At 48.3% G+C, this 20,675-nt stretch overlaps 1 protein-coding gene and 1 long non-coding RNA gene across 2 annotated transcripts in view; one reads left to right on the top strand and one right to left on the bottom strand.

Annotated features, from left to right (window-relative positions):
• Nucleotides 1-13,196, bottom strand: part of LOC123377772 (sodium- and chloride-dependent neutral and basic amino acid transporter B(0+)-like) — a 55,532-nt gene extending 42,336 nt beyond the window's left edge. The window contains exon 1 of the mRNA XM_045031012.1: nt 13,079-13,196. Within this exon, the coding sequence (XP_044886947.1) occupies nt 13,079-13,192 (114 nt within the window). The 5' untranslated portion in view covers nt 13,193-13,196. The remainder of the gene's footprint in view (nt 1-13,078) is intronic.
• LOC123377773 lies at nt 7,331-11,017 on the top strand. Its single transcript, XR_006582324.1, has 3 exons — nt 7,331-7,410; nt 7,863-8,280; nt 10,917-11,017. It is a non-coding gene; the product is annotated as an uncharacterized LOC123377773 (long non-coding RNA).
• Nucleotides 13,197-20,675: the final 7,479 nt, after the last annotated feature.

The raw sequence follows: 20,675 nt of genomic DNA, 5'->3' as shown, positions 1-20,675 counted from the left end.
CCGTGTTAGTCTCTATCAGAAAAAACAACGAGGAGTCCTTGTGGCACCGTAGAGACTAACACATTTACTTGGGCATAAGCTGCAGACTCAGCAGGAGGCTGAATGACATTATTGCAGAGGCTGGGAACCTCCAGGAGCCCTTCCCTGGTGAGTGCATTCCAGGGGGAGCTGACTGCAGGGAGGCAGTTGGGTGTTCCGGGCTTGCCGTCCGTGCTCCGGGAGTGACCACCCCTCTGCTCAGCCTGCTCACACGGATCCTAGCAATGCTGTGTGGGGAGGTACACAAGGCAATGCTTGGCAAGGCTGTAATGGCCATCGCTGAGTCCCAATTAACTGCGGTTCTAAGAGATGCTCTGTACTTTTCATGAGTTCGTGGCCATTCTCTGTCCTTGAGTGGTAGGAGGTGTCTGAGTGTAATGGTCTGGAATAGAGCCAGAGCCTTCACCACCTACTTGAAACCAACCTGACACTTCCCGGGCAACCCATGGAGAGTAACACAGGGTGGGTGTAATGTAAACCCGGTTACTCCACCCTGTGAGCAACGATTGCATTCTGGGCCAGCTGCAAGCAGCAGGGAAGCACATCTGGAAGAGCTGGCAGGAGGGGATGATACCGAGGGTCTGTCTACACTGCAGTTAGACCCCCAGGGCTGGCCCATGCCAGCTGACTCGGGCTCGCAGTACTTGGTCTGTTTCATTGCTGTGTAGACGTCTGGACTTGGGCTGGAGCCTGGGCTCTAGGACCCTGCAAAGTGGGAGGGTCCCAGTGCTCAGGAAACAGCCCGAGCCTGAGCATCTACATTGCAAGTTCACAATAGAAGTTCACAAAACTTTTGATTCAGAAAGTTCAGAAGAACTGTCAAAACATGTCATTTCAGTGTCAAAACATGTCATTTCTCTCAGACGGTGCGTCAAAACTAGAAGGTTGGAATGGAATGAAATGAATTGAGAAAGTCGAAATGAAATACTCCCTTTCAATTTTGAATCTTTATGACACATTCCAGCAAAACATGTAGCTTAAGATGAACTGGCATTTTCCAGTGGAAAACTGCTCCATCAACTTTTTTTTTACCTGCTCTATTGTACATTGTAGTAAGATGAGGTCCTGAAATATAAGTCCTTGTATCTGAGGCCTGGTATGAGGCCTAAGGCCTGAGCTAAAGTAATGGTCAAGACTTTTCTGATATAAAACAAAGTGAAGCTGTGAGCCAGAGGCAGGCCCTACTCACAGAATCTGGTATGAAGAGGGCTGATGCTGCAAACACACACATACCTAAAAGGTACTGGGCACAAGAGATGTAAACACGTGCCAGGATGGTACCAGAACACTCCGACATGAGCACATTCCCGCTCAGATAACAGGAACATGCTGACTCATCCTAAAGACAGAGTTAAAAGGATAATATGATGGATAGAGTTGTTTTGCTCGAACCAACATGGACAAGGTAATAGACGGCACCTTAACATGTAGAGGGGTTGTAACTTAATGCATCAGGAGTGATGTGTAAGTTGTTTGTACCTGTGTATAAAAATGGATCTCTGAGGGGTTGACTTTGTCTGGCCTAGGGGGCAGTGGTAAGTCCCGCCACTGACTGAGCTGGTCCATTGTCAAGAGGCACATATGTACTAGCAGAACTGTAGACATCTGATCTGGGGAGCTGGAGACTGTGTTTCGTTTGGCAATAAACCTCGCCAGGTGCCTTCGTACCTTATCAGAGTCTGTGGTCATTGGGGGTTCTCTTGGAGTCGGCTGTGCCAGCGACCTGCGCAGAGCTGGGACAGCACACAGGGAGAACACGTGCACACAGCCGACAGTTAACATCAAACAACGACAGCATTATCTGCAATATAGTTTTCTAAGCAGCAGTGTTGACTTAACCCCAGGTACTAGTTCTCCAGTGAGATCTTTATTCATTGTAACACTCTCTGAGGCGATGCTTACACTAGGAGCACCAGTTCTTATCAAGCTAGCATGAGTATAAACAGGAGTATAGCCACAGTAGCTCGACATCTTCCTTAGGCATTAGACACAGACACTGGGCCCTGGTCTTCCCTCAGGTATCTCAGAGTTGGTCCTGTGTAACTGAGGGAGAACTGGCTCCATTACTTTCAGAAACTGGATGAAATAGCTCTGGTCTAACTGTCCACCATACAAAAATCTTGACCTAAAGAGTCTTTCTCAGGGTTTTCTATAGATAAAAACACTTTTTGCTTTCTGAAACTTACAACATTTTACTATCCAAACCAGGAGTGTATACTTATCAAAACCTAAGCTCTGGGGCAACGCACACAATTCATAATATAATAAGTAGCTTAATGGGAGTGGAATTTTTTCAGAGCTGTGAATAATGGGAACCAGGGAGTCATTCTTCATAGAAATATAACTGAGAGTATGAATATTCAGCAATATACTGGCTGGAGTGTCAATTATTGAGAGTGCCCAGATGAGTCCCACAGCCCTTGCTAACAGTGACATATTTCAATTATTAGCAAATTCTTCCCCATTGAATCAGTCTCTTATGTCATTTTCCTCAGTAACATTTGGGTGCTGCTGCATATGGAAACCACCCATATCCCCATTAGTTACATGAAAACTGTTTTGAAAAGAAGGCAGAAAAGGACGCGGGGGAGGAGCAATAGACGTGAGCTCTCTCAGGTTTAGTAAGGCTTTCGATACGGCCTCACATGACCTCATGAGCAAACTAGGGAAATACAATCTAGACAAACTATAAGATGGATGCACAACTGATTGAAAAGTCATATTCAGAGAGTGGTTATCAATGGTTCACAGTCAAGCTGGAAGGGCATCGGATGGGTTCTGCAGGGGTCGGTCCTGGGTCTGGTTTTATCCAATAGCTTCATAAATGATTTGGATAATAGCATGGAGAGCACACTTCTAAAATGTGCAGACAATACCAAGCTGGGAGGGGTTGCAAGTGCTTTGGAGGACAGGATTCAAAATGATCTTGAGAAACTAGAGAAATGATCTGAAGTAAATAGGAAGAAATTCAATAAGGACAAATGCAAAGTGCTCCACTGAGGAAGGAACAACCAGTTGCACACACACAAAATGGGAAATGACTGTCTAGGAATAAGTACTGTGGAAAAGGATCTGGGGGCTGTGAGTGGATCACAAGCTAAATATGAGTCAACAATGTAACCCTGTTGCAAAAAAAGCAAACATCATTCTGGGGCGTATTAGCAGGAGTGTTGTAAGCAAGACATGAGTAGTAATTCTTCTGCTCTATTCGTCACTGATAAGGCCTCAAGTGGAGTATTGTGTCCAGTTCCAAGCAACACACTTTGGGAAAAATGTGGACAAATTGTAAAAAGTTATTTAGAAAGAGATAAATAGTTCTCCTTATCTATGAGGACGGGACAAGAACTAATGGGCTTAAATTGTAGCAAGGGAGGTTTAGGTTAGACATTAGGAAAATCTTCGTATCAGGGTGGTTAAGCACTGGAACAAACTACCTGGGGAGGTTGTGGAATCTCTGTCTTTTGAGAGTTTTAAGAGCAGGTTAGACAAACACCTGTCAGGGATGGTCTAGATGATACTTAGTCCTGCCTCAGTGCAGGGGACTGGACTAGATGACCTGCTGAGGTCTCTTCCAGTCCTACATGTCTATGAAAAGAGAAGGGCTGTCTATCACATAGCACGTGTTTCAGCTGATCTGACATACTAAAACCCCCTCATTACATGATCTTACAGGGCATTATATTTATCCTTGTTCTCCACCAACAGCCTGAAAACCAGGCTGTAACCAATAACCTGTATTGCCTCGGCTAGTGTGTATGCTTTTCTCTTGTGTAACTGACAGTAACTTCTTCTGTCCACTCTTCTCTTTTTGTGACACCTGCTCCCGTCTGGGAGCAATTCCTTACAAAATATTCCCATCCCAGTCAACGGCACTGCTCGTCTGCGCAAGAGTTGACCAAGGTGAGTAAGGGTTGCACAATCTAGCTCTTCAATAAAATAAAATTTGGAACTAAAATGCCAGAGGCAGGAATCAGCCCTTAATACCCACTGCACGGTACAATATTGTAGTCTTAAAATGTAAAATATTGCAAACTATAACCATGGCTGTTAAATGGTTAACACAACATGCCCCAAAATTGGCAAATATTGTCGGGAAGATATTATGTTGTTAAGTATCAGAGGGGTAGCCATGTTAGTCTGGATCTGTAAAAGTGGCAAAGAGTCCTGTGGCACCTTATAGACTAACAGACGTATTGGAGCATAAGTTTTTGTGGGTGAATACCCACTTCATCAGATGAATGTGCTTATTGTGTTGTTAGTAGCTTTTGTTACGCAATGTTCTGTGCAGAGCCAGTGGAGATGAAGCTGTTTGAGAAGCAGGAGAGATTTTGCTCAGTGCCTTGGTCTCTGATTTGAGTCAGTGCTCAAGCTGGAGTTACTCACGGGGAACCGGTGCTGGGCTGAAATTCTGGAGAGAAGAGATTACCCTCCATGCTGTTTGCCCTGCACTGGGCTGGTGTATGTGTGTAAAGAAAACAAGTGACATTTAGAATATACCCAGACTTCACATCACTGATATCTCCTCCACTGGAAAGCCAGCCTGCAAGGGTACCAATATCTGCTCAGCAGAGGGGTCACACTAGTACCAGAAATGGACACTGGTGTCAGAAGAAAAGACAACACTATCGTGTGACTATTTCCAGCAAGGGGTTAATTTTGATTATCTGACATTTCTCTTTTATATGCCTAAGTGCTTCCAATTAGCTGGCTGTATCCCACACACAAAATTGTTTTTGCTGGCTAAGTTGCCATTTTTGTGTCCGACCAAACTTGTTAAACTAGTATTATGAACAAACAGAGGGTGAAAAAAAACCCTGATCTTGGTATAAAGATAGTGGGACTGATTAACGAATGAAGGACAGCGCCAGGTTTGCCTTTGCATTAGAATGGCATTTTGGACTCAGGGACTTGTTCATGTTGCACACCATGAACTCATTGAAACAAAGACATTTGCACATTTGCAATCTTACTGGGAATCACAAGGAGGGTGACTTCATTCCTGGACAGATATTTGCTCATTGAAGGCTAGAGGAATAGTGATGGCAACAATCTCATCAGCAACTTGGGTATGTTTGTATTGTTGGTTTTTTAGTAATTTGCAGAGACATCCAGTCTGTAACTCCTGGGATGTTTGCATTCAGGTTTCAGTTCTAGACCACCTCCATTCAACACCTAGGTAACATGTTACTCAAACCAGGACTAGGTAACATAGCTGGGAGCTTGAATATTTGAAGAGCATTATTCAAATGAACAGCGCTGCCTGATCTATTCATTGTGCATTCATTACACTGATCACTTAAGAATTCCCAATAACACTCTGAGGTTGGATATGTTGCTATCTGAGATCAGGCCCAGTACTATTAGACTTACTGTTCAGTTGGGAACCCCGACATGCACGGTTGCAACACTCACACTTAGAAAAAGCTTCTGAATCTGCAATAGTTTATTAACACAGTCAGCAAGATCACAAACAATCCAACCCAACAAGGTAGGTAGAGACAATACAAGCAACTAAACAGCCATATACTCACACCATCCCTTGCAAAAGGACCCAAAGTGTCAATCACCCTCATCATCCTCTCCATCATCATCTTCCTTATTGTCAATCCCCATGGGCATCATCCTGGCATCTGCCAAGGCACGCGGGCCGGAAAACAGCAATTATGATATGTAATATTGACGCTCACTATGTCTCTGCCTATTCAATAGGCCTTTTTCTTATCTGTATTTCCTCAAGCTAATGTTGGGGATCTTTCTCCCATAGGTTTCTAGTCCTTCTATCTCAGGTTCATTAGCATATACATCCATTAGTTACCACGATGATCTTGTGGTCTACTGATGTTCCTAATTTTAAAGTACTGTACCTCAAAGTGATATCAACTGACATTTTGTGGTTACATGGCAACAATTTAGTCATCACAACACTCTAACTGGGATATCTTATGAGCTAGGGTTATTTCTGGTCAGCTGCTTATGCTAAGTTTTCTTCGGCCTGGTTTAGCTAACCTATTGTTGCACAGGCCTAAGGCTCTTTGCTTTAAGGGCTTAATTTACACCTGTGCCTTATCTAGCAAATACCTATGCACATAGGCTATAGTACTGACCTCTATTTTAGTCTTTTTTGCTTAACAAGACAACAGACTGGTAGCACAAGAATACAAATGCCATATCACATACAAACAAGATAGGCAAACACTCAGGCATAGAAAGAACATAAAAGGGACAATGGCAGGAGACGGCAAACATTACTAATTCCCCACGGTTGCTCCATAACATGGACCATGACCAGCACGAGACTTGGACTCCACCCATGACTCCCAACAACCTGCTCTGCTGGATGGAATATCAGGAGTTCTGAGCAGCAAATTCATCAAGATTGTAAAGAGATTCAGAAGTCTTGGTGGAATGGATGCCTGCAGAAGGGTTTGTTCCTGTCGGCAGGAGCTCAGTGAGGTAGAATCACTGAGGTGGTGAGAAGAACTAAAGCAGTACAGACACAAGAGAGAAGAGGAGGACATGCCTCGGAGATAATCTGCAGATTAAGTTTACATGGAGGCTCCAAATGGAGTGAAGACAATGTGTGTATTATACAAACTCTTCATACACCTCAAGTTATATTCAATGGTTTGGAAAACCTCTGTTCCTCTCAGGGTGATGAAGGAAGGCTGGTAAGTTTAAAGTTTTGACATTGCCGATGTATTAAGGTAAATTCTTTTGAGTAATCACTAAGGGTGATTTCCCATTAGAAAGAAAATGAGGTAAACTGGATTTCAGAAAAACTGAGTTACATGCAGGCTCCCTTCCTTGTTCTAGTCTATGGCTCGTTCACGGTGAGAAGGGAATGAGGTTCAGTTGGTTAAGCTGTGATTACTTTGCCTTTCAGAGCTCAAACTTACGTAAATCCACATTTCTCAGGTTTCCCTGGGCTGAGATTTTAATAGGGTTTCTGGAGGTTTCTGTGCTCCTATCGTTTTCCTGGAATCTAGTCTCTCTTGATATAAACCTGAGCCGTGGGTTAGGCTTTCAGTCCATTCTGTGTATGCTGCAGATGCTGTGAGCATGGCTGGTTTGTTCCTCACTAAGAAACAGAATTCTTAAAGATGAAATTAATTGTGCGTAGATGTTATTTGTCCTCTTGGTTTTTTTATTTTGTTTTTTTTCAAGAAGATGTGCAAAGGCAAATGTTAACCCAAGTTTCAGTGTTAATGAGAGACGCCAGAGAGTAGGATAATGACATTCTAGAAGGACCAGAATGGTTCTAGAGGGAGCAGAATATTCTAGAAGCTTGTGGAATGGCATTTCAGCCAAAGGACGTTACCTCCACATTGAGTTAGAAAAGTGAAAAGGTGGCGCTTGTTCCTTCGTTAATGGGTGAGTTGTCTCCGCTTACACGGCAGTGAGATCACCCACGATCTGGGCTCTGCCTTCTATCCTGTTTGTGGGTCATGGACAGTTAGGCACAAAGCTCAGATATGCTGGTTAGGGACAGAGCAGTGACCTCTATGTTATGGCCTTGCTCCCGCATAGAGCAGGCATGGAGTATTGCTCGTAGTGCACAAGCAGTTCCTGAATGCCCAGGAGGACTAAAGCTCCTTCACCAGCCTCAGAGCAGCCCCGGAGCCCTGTTCTGCTGAACTTCCCCGGAGTGTAAACCAGCCTGTCAGTGCAGAATACCAGCCCTCAGCCCAGCCTGCTGGGAACTGCTGTTAGTGTGGCCTGTGAGCAAGACCTGCCAAACCCAGGGTTCAGTCCCTCTATTGATCCCAGACCTTGGAAGCTCTACACACAGGGTCCCTTCCTCAGATGCTGCCCCATTCACACAGCTACAAGACCTTAAAGCACTGAAGGAAACCTCAACACATCACATGTGCTTTGGATCCACAGCGAAAGACAGTGGACTCTTTGCTAGTCTGCATAGCAACACTTCCTTTGAGGAGGCAGTCTTCACCCACCCTAAAGTACAGTTTCTTCAGCACTACAGAAGCCATTACTCAGTCTACGTGACCTCATCCGCTCCAACTCAAGATCTGATCTCCATTCCCTGAACGCAGCGACTCAGAACCTGGTGATGAACCATCGCTCAACAGCTCATCACCGCCTCCTGTGTCATGGACCCTTCCCATTTGGGTTGCAGTCCAGGATGCAATGCTGATCTTCATGCTCCTGGATCATTCCAGCACATTTAATAGTGCCGACCATGAGAGGGTGCTGGTGCACCCCAGGGACCTGGCTGGGATGAAGGTAAGTGCATGGAGCTTGTTCACCTTTCCTCTATCCCCTGAGCAGGATAAAGGGCACAAGGACACCTCCACCCATAGATTCCTCAAGACTTGGAGTTCTGTGAGGCTCTGTCCCCGCTCCCATAAACTCCAACACACGCCGCGTTCTATAACTCAGAAATATACACCTGCAATTTCTTTTGCATTTTGCCAAAAGGTTTGTTATTTTTGGACTTTGTCACAAAGTGGGACGGTTCTCTCTCGCTGGCTGGGCCTGGGGTCACAGCCCCCCTGAGCCCTGTCCCCGGTAGCTCCCTCCCTGCTGTGTAATCACTTCCCAGCAGCACGTCTGGACCAGGCAAACCTGGTTGGCAGCCGACCTGCCCTGCCTGGGTGTCCCCCCACTCAGCTGGGGTCTCAGCTCCCCCTGTGCTCAGCGCTGCCCTGGCTGTCCCAATGGGGGCAGGCAGCGAGCTCTCTGCTCTGGTCACAGCATCAGAGCCAGCGTGAGCCCCTTCTCCCGTGTGCCGGGGGGTGGGGAGCATCTCTCCCTCCCTCTCAGCCCCAGGGGGCTGGTTACAGGTAGGCAGGTATCCTGAGCCCAGCAGCCCCTCCCCCTGCCAGCCAGGTCATTTGCATTTTCACTGACCATTTCCATCCCAGCCAATTGGTTCCCTGGATTCCAATTCAAATCCCCGGCCGTTACAGGAGCAGGGCCTGGATCCTGTCCCAGAGAGACACAGTCACCCCCCAACAGGGCCTCCCAGCCGATATCCTGGAAAACCCCAACGGCCAGCCAGCCCGACCCCTCCTGGGTCTGCACAGGGAGCCGGGCCATAGGCAGGGCGAGGGGCTTCACCCCGGGGACCTTCACCCAGGTCCCACAGCCCCTCAGCATCTGCGGCTGCACCACCCGGGGCCTGACAACAGTTCTCTCTGTCCCAGGGTCTCGCCACCCCAGGCAGGTCTCCCCACTGACCCCCACCTTCCACTCCCACTGGGAGTCCGAGGGTCCTGAGCCCAGGAGACTCCAGGCAGACATACAGGCCGGGGCCAGGAGTGGGAGCCTGTCCACCACCCCACCCATCTGGCTGACAGCGTCTATGGCCTTGGGACCCAGCAAGGGAGCTAGATACCAGGGCTTTTCTGCAGGGTCCCCCGGGCTCAAATCACCTGCCTGCTCAAAGGCAGTACGGTGAGCATCCACATCCCCCACTCCTTAACCAGAGGCAGCAATTTAGTATCGAGGTTCCCAGTGTAACTGGCAGCCTGGGGTCTATCCCCACTCACCCCTGGGCAGCCCCCTATGCCTCTCCGCTCCACCATCGCCAGTCCATGCTGCTGCTGCTTCTCCTGCAGCTCTTTCTCTGGCTCCTGCTGTCTTTCACGGTCCTCTCACTCTCTCGGACTCAGCTCCAAACCCATCCGTCTCTGAGCCCCTGATGGGAAACTCAATCGTGAAGACCCTCGTCTGGTTGGGGACCAGACTCTTGGGTATGCCTGGCTACCACTCCAGCTGCTCCCAGAGCCTCTTGTAGCCCCATCTGGGTCAGGAATCTGCTCCTTAGAGCGGTCCTCCTCCTCCAGCTGCACGATTAACTGGGTTTGTGAACTTCCCAATGCATAACTCTGTCTTTTTGTACAGGATCAAAATGTCCTTCTTGAGGAGTTGGTGATAGGTCATTACTCTGCTGTTTCCAAGTTGCTTTGGACTCACAGGCCTGTGTGCTCTTAGCTCCCCCACGGTTTCCAGGAAGAACCCCTGGTGTGCCAGCCCTTCTCGAGGTCACCACCTCTTTGTCAGGGTCGAGCTGCAGACTTCTCTGCCCCTGGGACCGCTCACTGCAATCCCCAGGGGAACCCTGTCACTGCAAAAGTCCTTCTCTCTCCCAGGGTCAAGCTGCAGGCTCCTTTGCCCTGAGACTGCTCGCTGCAGTCCTCAGGGGGACCCCGTTACTCCAACAGTCCTTCTCGCTGGTCACACACTCCCAGGGGTTAAGCGTAGCTCCTTATCCCCATAAACTGCCCCTCTCTGAGCCTTCAGCATGCCTAGTCCTCGTCAATCCCCTTCATTTTACTGCTCCCCAGTCACTTACTGCAAGAAGCGCCATTCACGGGGTGCAGTACATCCCACCACTGCCACCAGTTGTCACGGAGTCCCCGGGCGATGCTCTGGAACTGCTCCCTGCAAAGCCAGGTGAAGTCTCCTCTCCCAGGTGGTGGAGGAGCAGGAAAACCCAAAGAGGCTACTTCTCTGAATGGCTGCAGCAGCCCCCCACAGTCCCAACAGAGCCCTGCCATGCGGGAGAACTAGATGATCCATGCCACAGCCAGGCTTCCAGCCTTGCTCCACCCCCAGCTGCAAAAGTTGCCATTTCTCATGTTCCTAGGAGCCAGTGTAGAACTGGGCTCTGGCCACACAGGGGGATGCACTCCCTAAATCCATCCCCCTCTTTGTGCTGCCGTGCTGCACTGGTTCCACTGTGGAGGCAGGCTCTGGGAAAGGGGAGATGGGGATCCCTGTGCCCAGAGAGAGAAGGGCAAGACTTGTCCGTAAATTACTAGACTGATGTGGTTTGAATGGGAAGCTGTTTGGAGCCGAGCAACTTACTCTGGGGAGGGATGACTGCAATAACCTCTTGTATCTTCTATGTTAAGCCTTTAACATCCACTTATAATAGTTCAGCTGAATGTGTGGTGCCTGACTGTGGAAATCTCAGTGCTCCATAGGGCCCGGCTGAGTGAATGGGACCTACGCCAAAAACACGTGAACTGAAGTCCAAAATAAAACCCTACAATCGGTAACAAAAACTCAGTTATTTCAGGAGTACTTGTGGCACCTTAGAGACCAACAAATTTATTTGAGCTTAAGCTTTCATGGGCTACAGCCCACTTCATTAGATGCATGCAGTGGAAAATACAGTAGGAAGATTATATATAGATATAGATATAGATATAGATATACCCAGAGAACATGAAACAATGGGTGTTACCATACACACTATAAGGAGAGTGATCAGTTAAGCTGATAATAGCTCACCTTAACTGATTAAAGACGCCCAGCTATTAATTTCCAAGCCCAGGATTAAAAAATTAGAACGATATCAAATGAATATGGCACATATTACACGGGTTAAAAGCTGGCTGACTGACCGATCTCAAGATGTAATTGTAAACAGGGAATCGTCGCGTGGGTGTTTTCCAGTGGGGTCCCACAGGGATAGTTCTTGGCTCTACACTATTTAGCATTTTTATTAATGACTCAGAAATAAAACAAAATCATTACAGATAAAGTTTGCAGGCAACACACAAATTGAGAGAGTGGTAAATAGAGAAGAGGACAGTGTTAGGCCTGAATAAAGATGTAGCACAGAACCAGTTATGCCAACCTGACTGAAGACAGGCTAACAGAGGTTTCTGGGTAATCCCAGAGTGGAAAGTACTGAGAAGCAGCATTGTTTTACAGAGCCCTGGAAAACGTGAGATAAGCCTGAGATAAGCCAGGGATTGCATTTTTGGCATACCATTAGCTGTGCTAAGGACAGTGTTTGAAGAACTGATAAGAAACTCTAGCATCCCACGGTTCAGATTCTAACTCTCTGGTTGAATTATAGGTTTGTTTAAAACTCCCCTGTATTTCTAACTTATGGGTGTTGTTAAGATATAATTAATAATCTAAAGTTGTAGACATAAAGTCTAGGCATGTGTGTATATTAAAAGTGTCTAGTTTTAAGTTGTTAAACAAAGGGGGGTGGGTTTTGCTCAAGTGAACGATGTATGACGTAATAAAACTGTCTATATAGGCTAATGCTAAGCTGTAAAGAGAGGCTGGTTCTCACTGGAGACGAGTAGCTCTTTACTGATGCGTGCACTTGTCAATAAAGGGCTTTTTGATCGGACCTTGCTGGTGCTGCCTGTCTCTCTGTGAACAGACAACGAACTTCGTTGTTGGGGTTAAAGTCCCCAACAACAGGTCACTGATGAGTGATCTGGATGGCTCAGTAAACTGGGTGCAAGCAAACAATATGAATTGTAATATGGCTACATGTAAATATATACACGTAGGAGCAAAGAATGTAGGCCACACTTACACCATGGGGGACCCTATCCTGGGTAACAGTGATGCTGAAAAAGATTTGGGGGTCCTGGTGGATAATCAAATAAACATGAGCGCCTGGTAGAAGGGCTAACATGATCCTTAGAGGTATAAAGGGGAATCCGGAGTAGGAGTGCAGAGGTTGTTCTATTCTGTATTTGGCTCTGGTGCAACCGTTGCTGGAATCCTGTGTCCAGTTCTAGTGCCCACAGTTCAAGAAGGATGTTGATAAATTGGAGAGGGGTCAGAGAAGAGCCATGAGAATGATGAAAGGATTAGAAAAACCTGCTTTATAATGATAGACTCAGGGAGCTCAACTTACTTTGCTTAACAAAGACTTGGAGCAATTTGATTACAGTCTATAAGTATCTACCTGGGGAACAAATATTTAATAATGGGTTCTTCAGGGTAGCAGAGAAAGATCTAATATGACCCAATGGGTGGAAGTTGAAGCTAGACAGATTCAGACTGGAAATACGATGGAAATGTTGAACAGTCAGGGTAATTAACCATTGGAACAGCTTACCAAGGGTCCTGGCAGATTCTCCACCACGGACAATGTTTAAATCACGACTGGATGACGTTGTTCTAAGAGCTCTGCGTGAGGACTGATTTGGGGGCAGTTCTCTGGCCTGTGCGATATGGGGGGCGGGGCTCAGACTAGCTGAGCACAATGGTCCCTTCTGGCCTTGGAATCTCTGACTCTATATAAACAGACACCTACTTTCTTCCATTCCTGAGTCTTTGCTGCTAGCTTCCTCGTGCTGAACCAGCCTCTGATTCCACCTTCTCCCCATCTTTTACGGCTCGGGCCCCGCTGCAAACTGCCTATACCCATCTCCCTTGAGGCAGCGTCTGTGCTGATGAGCACCACGCTGACATAAATTAAGGGGGGGAGGCACCTCATGCAAATTACTCATTGTAATCCACATGAATGCCACCATTATGTAGGCCCCTCAGGAGCAGTCTCCTCATCACTGACTTCAGTAAACCTCCCCTCACCCTCTGATCCCTAAATGCTAAGCTGACTGGCGGTTTTAAGGCACACTCTATATTTGCAGATGATAGTTTTTCAACAAGATATGTTATATCCTAGCTTGAAAATATACAATCTACTCCCTTGGTTTGGGGCAAAATCTAAGGCCTGGTCTACACTAGGACTTTAATTCGAATTTAGCAGCGTTAAATCAAATTAACCGCGCACCCGTCCACACCAGGAAGCCATTTAATTCGACATAGAGGGCTCTTTAGTTCGAATTCTGTACTCCTCCCCGACGAGGGGAGTAGCGCTAAATTCGACATGGCTATGTCGAATTAGGCTAGGTGTGGATGCAAATCGAACTTAGTAGCTCCGGGAGCTATCCCACAGTGCACCACTCTGTTGACGCTCTGGACAGTAGTCCGAGCTTCGATGTTCTGACCAGCCACACAGGAAAAGCCCTGGGAAAATTTGAATTTCTTTTCCTGTCTGAACAGTTTGAATCTCATTTCGTGGTTGGACATCGGGGCGAGCTCAGCAGCACCGGCAGCAATGCAGAGCTCTCCAGCAGAGGAGTTCATGTAATCTCTGAATAGAAAGAGGGACCCAGCATAGACTGACCGGGAAGTATTGGATCTGATCGGTGTGTGGGGCGAGGAGTCTGTGCTTTCGGAGCTGCGCTCCAAATAACGGAATGCAAAGACCTACGAGAAGGTCTCCAAAGCCATGAGAGACAGAGGATACAGGCGGGATGCAACGCAGTGCCGCGTGAAAATCAAGGACCCCAGACAAGGCTACCAAAAAATCAAAGCGGCAAACGGACGCTACGGAGCCTGCCACCACTGCCCCACCAGTGACCATGGACTCTGACGATGGGACAGTGTCGACGGACAGTTCCTCGGTGATGTTCGCGGACGGGGAAGATGAGGAAGGGTTTGTGGAGGACGAGGCAGGCGACAGCGCTTACAACGCTGGTTTCCCCGACAGCCAGGATCTCTTCATTACCGTCACGGAGATCCCCTACCAACCCTCCCCGGCCGTTAACCCGGACCCTGAATCAGGGGAAGGAGCAGTCGGTAAGTGCTTTAAACATGTAAACTTTTATTCTTAATATAACAGGAAGCTGAAGTATGTGAAAAGGAGGTTTCTACATATATGGGGATAGAATAGAAATCCTCCTGGGAGATCTCCACGAAGCTCTCCTGGAGGTAATCGAAAAGCCTCCGCCGGAGGTTCCTGGGGAGAGCTGCCTTATTGGGTGCTCCGTGGTAGCACACTTTTCCGCGTCAGGCTTTCATGAGGTACTCAGGGAGCATTGCCTCCCCGAGCACGGCTGCATAGGGCCCTGGTTTGTGCTGGCTTTCACGCAGCATGCGCTCTCTATCTCCTTCAGTGACCCTCCTCAGTGCAATCTCGCTCGGCGACTCCTGCATCTAATTAGGGGAATTACTGTAATGTTACGCCTGGTCCAAAGTATGTTTAAAAAATCTCCGGACAGACGGCGTAGCAGAGACTCAGCACGCTGCTGCATGACAAGCGTAACGGAAAGCCAAAGAATCAAATGGACGCTCATGGAGGGAGGGGGGACTGAGGACGCAAGGTATCCCACAGTTCCTGCAGTCTCCGAAAAGCATTTGCATTCTTGGCTGATCTCCCAATACCTGTACGGTCAAACACATTGTCCGCGGCGGTTCAGGGCATAGCTCGTCAATGTACCCCCCTCCCCCACCCCCAGAAGGAAAAGGAAAAAAAATCATCTCTTGACTCTTTTAAATGTCACCCTATGTGTACTGAATGCTGCTGGTAGACGCGATGCTGCGGCACTGTACTGTAGCATCCTCTCCCCCCTCCCCGCCTCATGGGTGGCTGACGGTGCAGTAAGACTGATATCCGTCGTCATCATCAGCCTTGCTGTAGATGGTGTAGTGCAATACGACTGGTACCCGTCCTCATCATCAGCCCATAAGTAGACGGCCTGCTAACCGTCTTCATCATAGCAACAGGGGGCTGAGCTCCATCAGCCCCCGCCCTTCATGTGTAAAGAAAAGATTCTGTACTGCCTGGACTGTCATAGCAGCAGGATGCTGTTTTCCTCTCCCACCACACTGCTTAATGTCCTGTCTGGACAATCATAGCAGCTGGAGGCTGCCTTCCACTCATTTCATTTCAGTAACAAGTCACTGTTTCTTATTCCTGCATTCTGTATTACTTCAGCACACAAATCAGGGGACACTGCAACGGTAGCCCGGGAAGGCTGGGGGAGGAGGGAAGCAACAGGTGGGGTTGTTGCAGGAGCACCCCCTGTGAATGCCATGCAGCTCATCATTCCTGCATAATCTGACACGGAGCGGCTGTGCTCTCTGGTTCTCTGAAACACTGGATCTCTACTACACTAGCCCCATCTTCTATGCAGGAATTATTCTATTTTTAGATACCATAAAAGAGGGATTGACTCGGGGAGTCATTCCCAGTTTTGTCTTTTGCGCCCCTGGCTGATCCCGGCCAGGGGCACCTATGACAGCAGCAGAAGGTATAATGCAATACGGCTGGTAACCATCATCACCTTGCCAATTTACAATGGCATGGTAGATGGTACAATATGGCTGATAACCATCTGTGCTGTCATGCAAAAGCAAATGAATGCTGCTGTGTAGCGCTGTTGAATCGCCTCAGTCCGCGGCATCTAGTACACATACGGTGACAGTGACAAGAGGCAAAACAGGCTCCATGGTTGCCACGCTATGGCGTCTGCCAGGGCAATCCAGGGAAAACGGGCTCGAAATGATTGTCTGGCGTTGCTTTCCTGGAGGAAGGAATGAGTGACTACATGTACCCAGAACCACCCGCGACAATGAAATTTGCACCATCAGGCACTGGGATCTCAACCCGGAATTCCAAGGGTCGGGGGACACTGCGATGGGGTGGAACAGGGGCAGAGTTTATGCTTTCCGGATTGCCTGCTGCAGGAGTGCGGACGAGATAGGTGCTGTGCATGGTGTTGTTCACAGACACAGACTAGACTGTGTTCATTGTTCGCAGAAATGTATCTTTGCAAGGAATTCACTCCCTCTTTCCCATCACACAGCTTCGACTGTCTCCAGACCTGCCACAGCATCCCCCTCACAGAGGCTGGCAAAGATTAGGCGGCGAAAGAGAAAGACACGGGACGAGATGATCGCTGAAGTTATGGGGTGCTCCCGAGCCGAGGCGGACCAGCAGAGCCACTGGAGGGAGACCCTCTCTCTGTACCAGCGCTCACACAGCGAACGGGAAGAGAGGTGGCGTGAGGAAGACAAGCAGGCGACTCAAACACTGCTTGGACTAATGAGGGAGCAAACGGACATGCTCCGGCGCCTTGTGGATGTTCTGCAGGACAGCAGCCAGGAGGACAGAGCCCCCCCGCAGTGTATCTGCAACTGCCCTTCCCCGCCACAAAGTCCCATACCTCCCGTCACCCAAAGTAACCAGAAGGAGTGGCGCCAGGGGCCGTGAAAACTGTCACTGCACCCCAGCAGAGTGCTCAAGTAGACAAAAGCTCTCATACCCTAATTTTTGAGAATTCCTTCCCTTCCTGACTCACCCTAGCCCCAATCCCAGTTTCATCCCCTGACTGTCTGGTTAATTATTAAAAATACTTTGCTGTTAATTACTGTTTCCGTCATGCTTTTTTACACAACGCTGCGTTTGAAGGGGTGGGTGGGGAAGGGGGTAGGGTATTGCATAGGACAGTCACCTTTAGCAGGGTACAGAGACGGGGGCAGGATCAGCAGCAGGTCACACACACAGTGCAGTCAGTAGGCACCCTGGTCGGTATGGGAGGTGGTTTGCAGGTTCTGTGTGGGTGGGGGGGTACGTGACTTTGTAGCGGGGGAGAGGGGTTACAGATCTCATGCAACGGTCCCTGTCCTGGACCACAGAGCCATGCAGCAGAGGAATCTGTATCCGTCCTCCCCCGCCACAAGGCCACATAGCCCCCGCACACAGAGTCCCAAAAAGGAGGGATGGCAGGCTCCGTTGAAACAACCAGTCCGGCACTGCAGACCGCTCTGGGAGCAGGAACCTGTCATTCCTCGAGTTTAGAGGTGGTCTTTACATCACCGCACACCCTACCCAGCATAGTCCGCGTCCCAGTTTCAACCCTTTAATGCAAAGTCATCAATAAAGAAACCTTTGTAAAGTTACAGTGGAACATGTATTTTATTTTTAAACGTGTGTTGGAAGTGGGGGAAGCGGGGTGGACGGGGTATGTAACTGCAGATGCTGGTCAACAGTAACTTGGTAAAGAAACAGGGGCAGGTTCAGCTTCTCTGTAAAGAAACTGAACAGTCACAGGTCACGCTGCTCGCTGCTCGCTGGTACTTGAAGAGTTCCTTGTCGCTGTGCAAGGTGCCTGCATAGGGCTTCACGAGGCAGGGCATTAGCGGGTAGGCTGGGTCCCCGAGGATCACTATAGGCATCTGCACATCCCCAAGACTTATTTTGTGGTCCGGGAAGAAACTACCTTCCTGCTGGCGTCTAAACAGAGCAGAGTTCCTGAAAACACGCGCGTCATGAACTTTGCCTGGCCACCCGACGTTGATGTTGGTAAAACGTCCCCCATGGTCCACCAGTGCTCGCAGCACCATTGAAAAGTAGCCCAATTTCTCAGCAGCTGACTGTGGAAGAGGTGGACGATAAGGTGCGAGGAGTTGGCAACGGCCATAAGTGCAGCGATGATCGCAGCGGGCTCCATGCTCGCAGTGCTGTGGCGTCCACGCTGTCACTGACCAGAAAAGTGCGCTAACAGATTTCCCGCCAGCGCTTTCAGGGAGGGAGGGTGTGATTGATGGTTCAATGATGACAGTTACCCAAAACCACCCTCGACACATTTTTTCCCCCAGCAGGCATTGGGGGGAAATCCCAGAATTCCAATGGGCAGCGGGGAGTGCGGGAACTGTGGGATAGCTTCCCACAGTGCACCGCTTCCAAATTCGACGCTGGCCCCGTTACTGTGGACTCATACAGTCGAATTAGTGTTTTTAGTGTGGATACACAAATTCGACTTCGTAAGGTCAATTCCACAAATTCGACTTAAGTTGATTCGAAATAGTCTTGTAGTGTAGACATACCCTAAGAATAGTTCTTCAGAAAGAGCAGATTGCATTTGTTTTCCCATCAGCAAGGTGTAACGGCCCCATGGAGTCTGACCCCTGCCACCACACACCCTCGGGTGGCTCAGTTCTCTCTGTACCCAACAGCTGTTTCCTCCTTTGGCAGGTTTCCCTGTTGTGAACATTACTCCTGGCTTTATGACACTGTTTACCTCATTAGTTACCCCAAAACAACCAAACAATGAAAGCAGCCAGCTACCTATTTGTGAAGATCAAAAATTACCAATACTCACCAGCTCTGCAGCAACTGCAAAGAGGCAGGTTCTAGGATCCACACATGTTCACATGCTGACATATAACAATTATTTACTCTCTGGTGCAGTTACTAAGCAAACAAATCTGGTTGTGATCCATTCATGGCAGAGGTGTTAATTAACCTGCCTGTTCACTCGTGCGGCCCAATCCTGCAGGCAAACTTTGTCTTGACCAAATTTCTCAAACACGACTAGGGATTTGGGGTACCTCCATTTCTGGGTACCAAATGGGAGAGACTGTGAAGGAGAATGTTCTGAACACCCACGCTCTGAAAACCAAGCTTCTTCAGCCAGGCACACAGAACCTATTTGAAAATGATGGCACTTGACTTTAATGTCTGGCCTCCTAGCAGAGGGAGTGTGAATGGGGCTTCATGTCAATAAATCTGGTTATTTCATTCTGCAAACATTGTGGCGAGATGAATGTAATGTTCCTTTGTCCATAAATGTAGCAACATGATTAATTATAAGGTGTTGAAACAACAAACCACCTCTATACACAGAATAGGTCAATACCAAGATATACAATTAATCATTACATACCCCTACGGCTGAGTAACCATTTGGAACAATTAGTGACAAACTCAACTCCACCAGAGAGGTCCTTTGGGGCCATCTGCCTGTCCCAAGTCAGGGTAAAGGAGGAGGGTTGGGCGTGGGGCTAGCAACTCCACCCCATAAAAAAAATCAACTTGCTACAGAAACGCCAACAATAGAGATAACAGAGACTTTTAGCCTGGAAAAAGAAGGGTCTTCAACTCGAAGACGCATGACGCTGGGTGGTGAAAGCCACGAGGAAGCCACTAAGCCGATCACCCTTCTTGCAACCAGGAGGATTACCATCGGCACATGGAACGTGAGGACCATGTACGAGTCAGGAAAGGCGGCGCAGGTTGCAGCAGAGATGAGGAGCAACAACCTGACCCTACTAGGCATTAGCGAGACAAGATGGACGCAAGCTGGACAGAGGCGACTGTTGACAGGATAGCTGTTGCTGTATTCAGGACATGAAGAGAGCGACGCACCCCACACACAGGGAGTAGGCTTCATGTTATCCAAGCAGGCACAGAGAGCACTGATTGGTTGGGAGGCACATGGTCCTAGGATCATCACAGCATCCTTCAAAACTAAAATGAAGAGGATTAAGATGAATGTTGTTCAGTGCTACGCTCCAACTAATGACAGTGAAGAGGAGGACAAAGACTACTTTTACAACAGACTCCAGAAAATATTAGAGATTCTCCCAGACAAAGACATTACCATCCTTATGGGAGACTTTAATGCCAAAATTGGACCTGACAACACAGGATACGAACAAGTCATGGGGACCCACGCTCTGGGAGAGATGAGTGAGAATGGAGAGAGATTTGTGGATCTGTGTGCACTTAACAACCTGGTCATAGGAGGCAGCATCTTTCCTCACAAGCGGATCCACAAGAGTACCTGGGTATCGCCAGCAGGCACGACAGAAAACCAGATCGACCATGTCTGCATTAGCAAGAAGTTCAGAAGATCCTTGCAGGACGTTAGAGTTAGAAGAGGAGCAGACGCGGCGTCCAACCATCACTTAGGCCTGGTCTACACTACGCGTTTAAACCGGTTTAAGGAGCGTAAAACCGATTTAATGCCACACCCGTCCACACTAAGAGGCCCTTTATATCGATATAAAGAGCTCTTTAAACCAGTTTCTGTACTCCTCCCTAACGAGAGGAGTAGTGCTAGTATCGGAATTACCATATCGGATTAGAGTTAGTGTGGCCACAGATCGACGGTATTGGCCTCCTGGTGGTATCCCACAGTGTACCACTGACCGCTCTGGACAGCAAGCTGAACTTGGATGCAGTGGCCAGGTAGACAGGAAAAGCCCCGCGAACTTTTGAATATTTCCTGTTTGCCCAGCGTGGAGCTCCAATCAGCACGGGTGGCGATGCAGTCCGA

This window comes from Mauremys mutica, chromosome 9, assembly GCF_020497125.1.
Source record: "Mauremys mutica isolate MM-2020 ecotype Southern chromosome 9, ASM2049712v1, whole genome shotgun sequence".
Taxonomy (NCBI): Eukaryota; Metazoa; Chordata; order Testudines; family Geoemydidae; genus Mauremys; species Mauremys mutica.
Note: the sequence above shows the minus strand (reverse complement) of the source record. Positions and strands in the feature narration are given on the sequence as shown.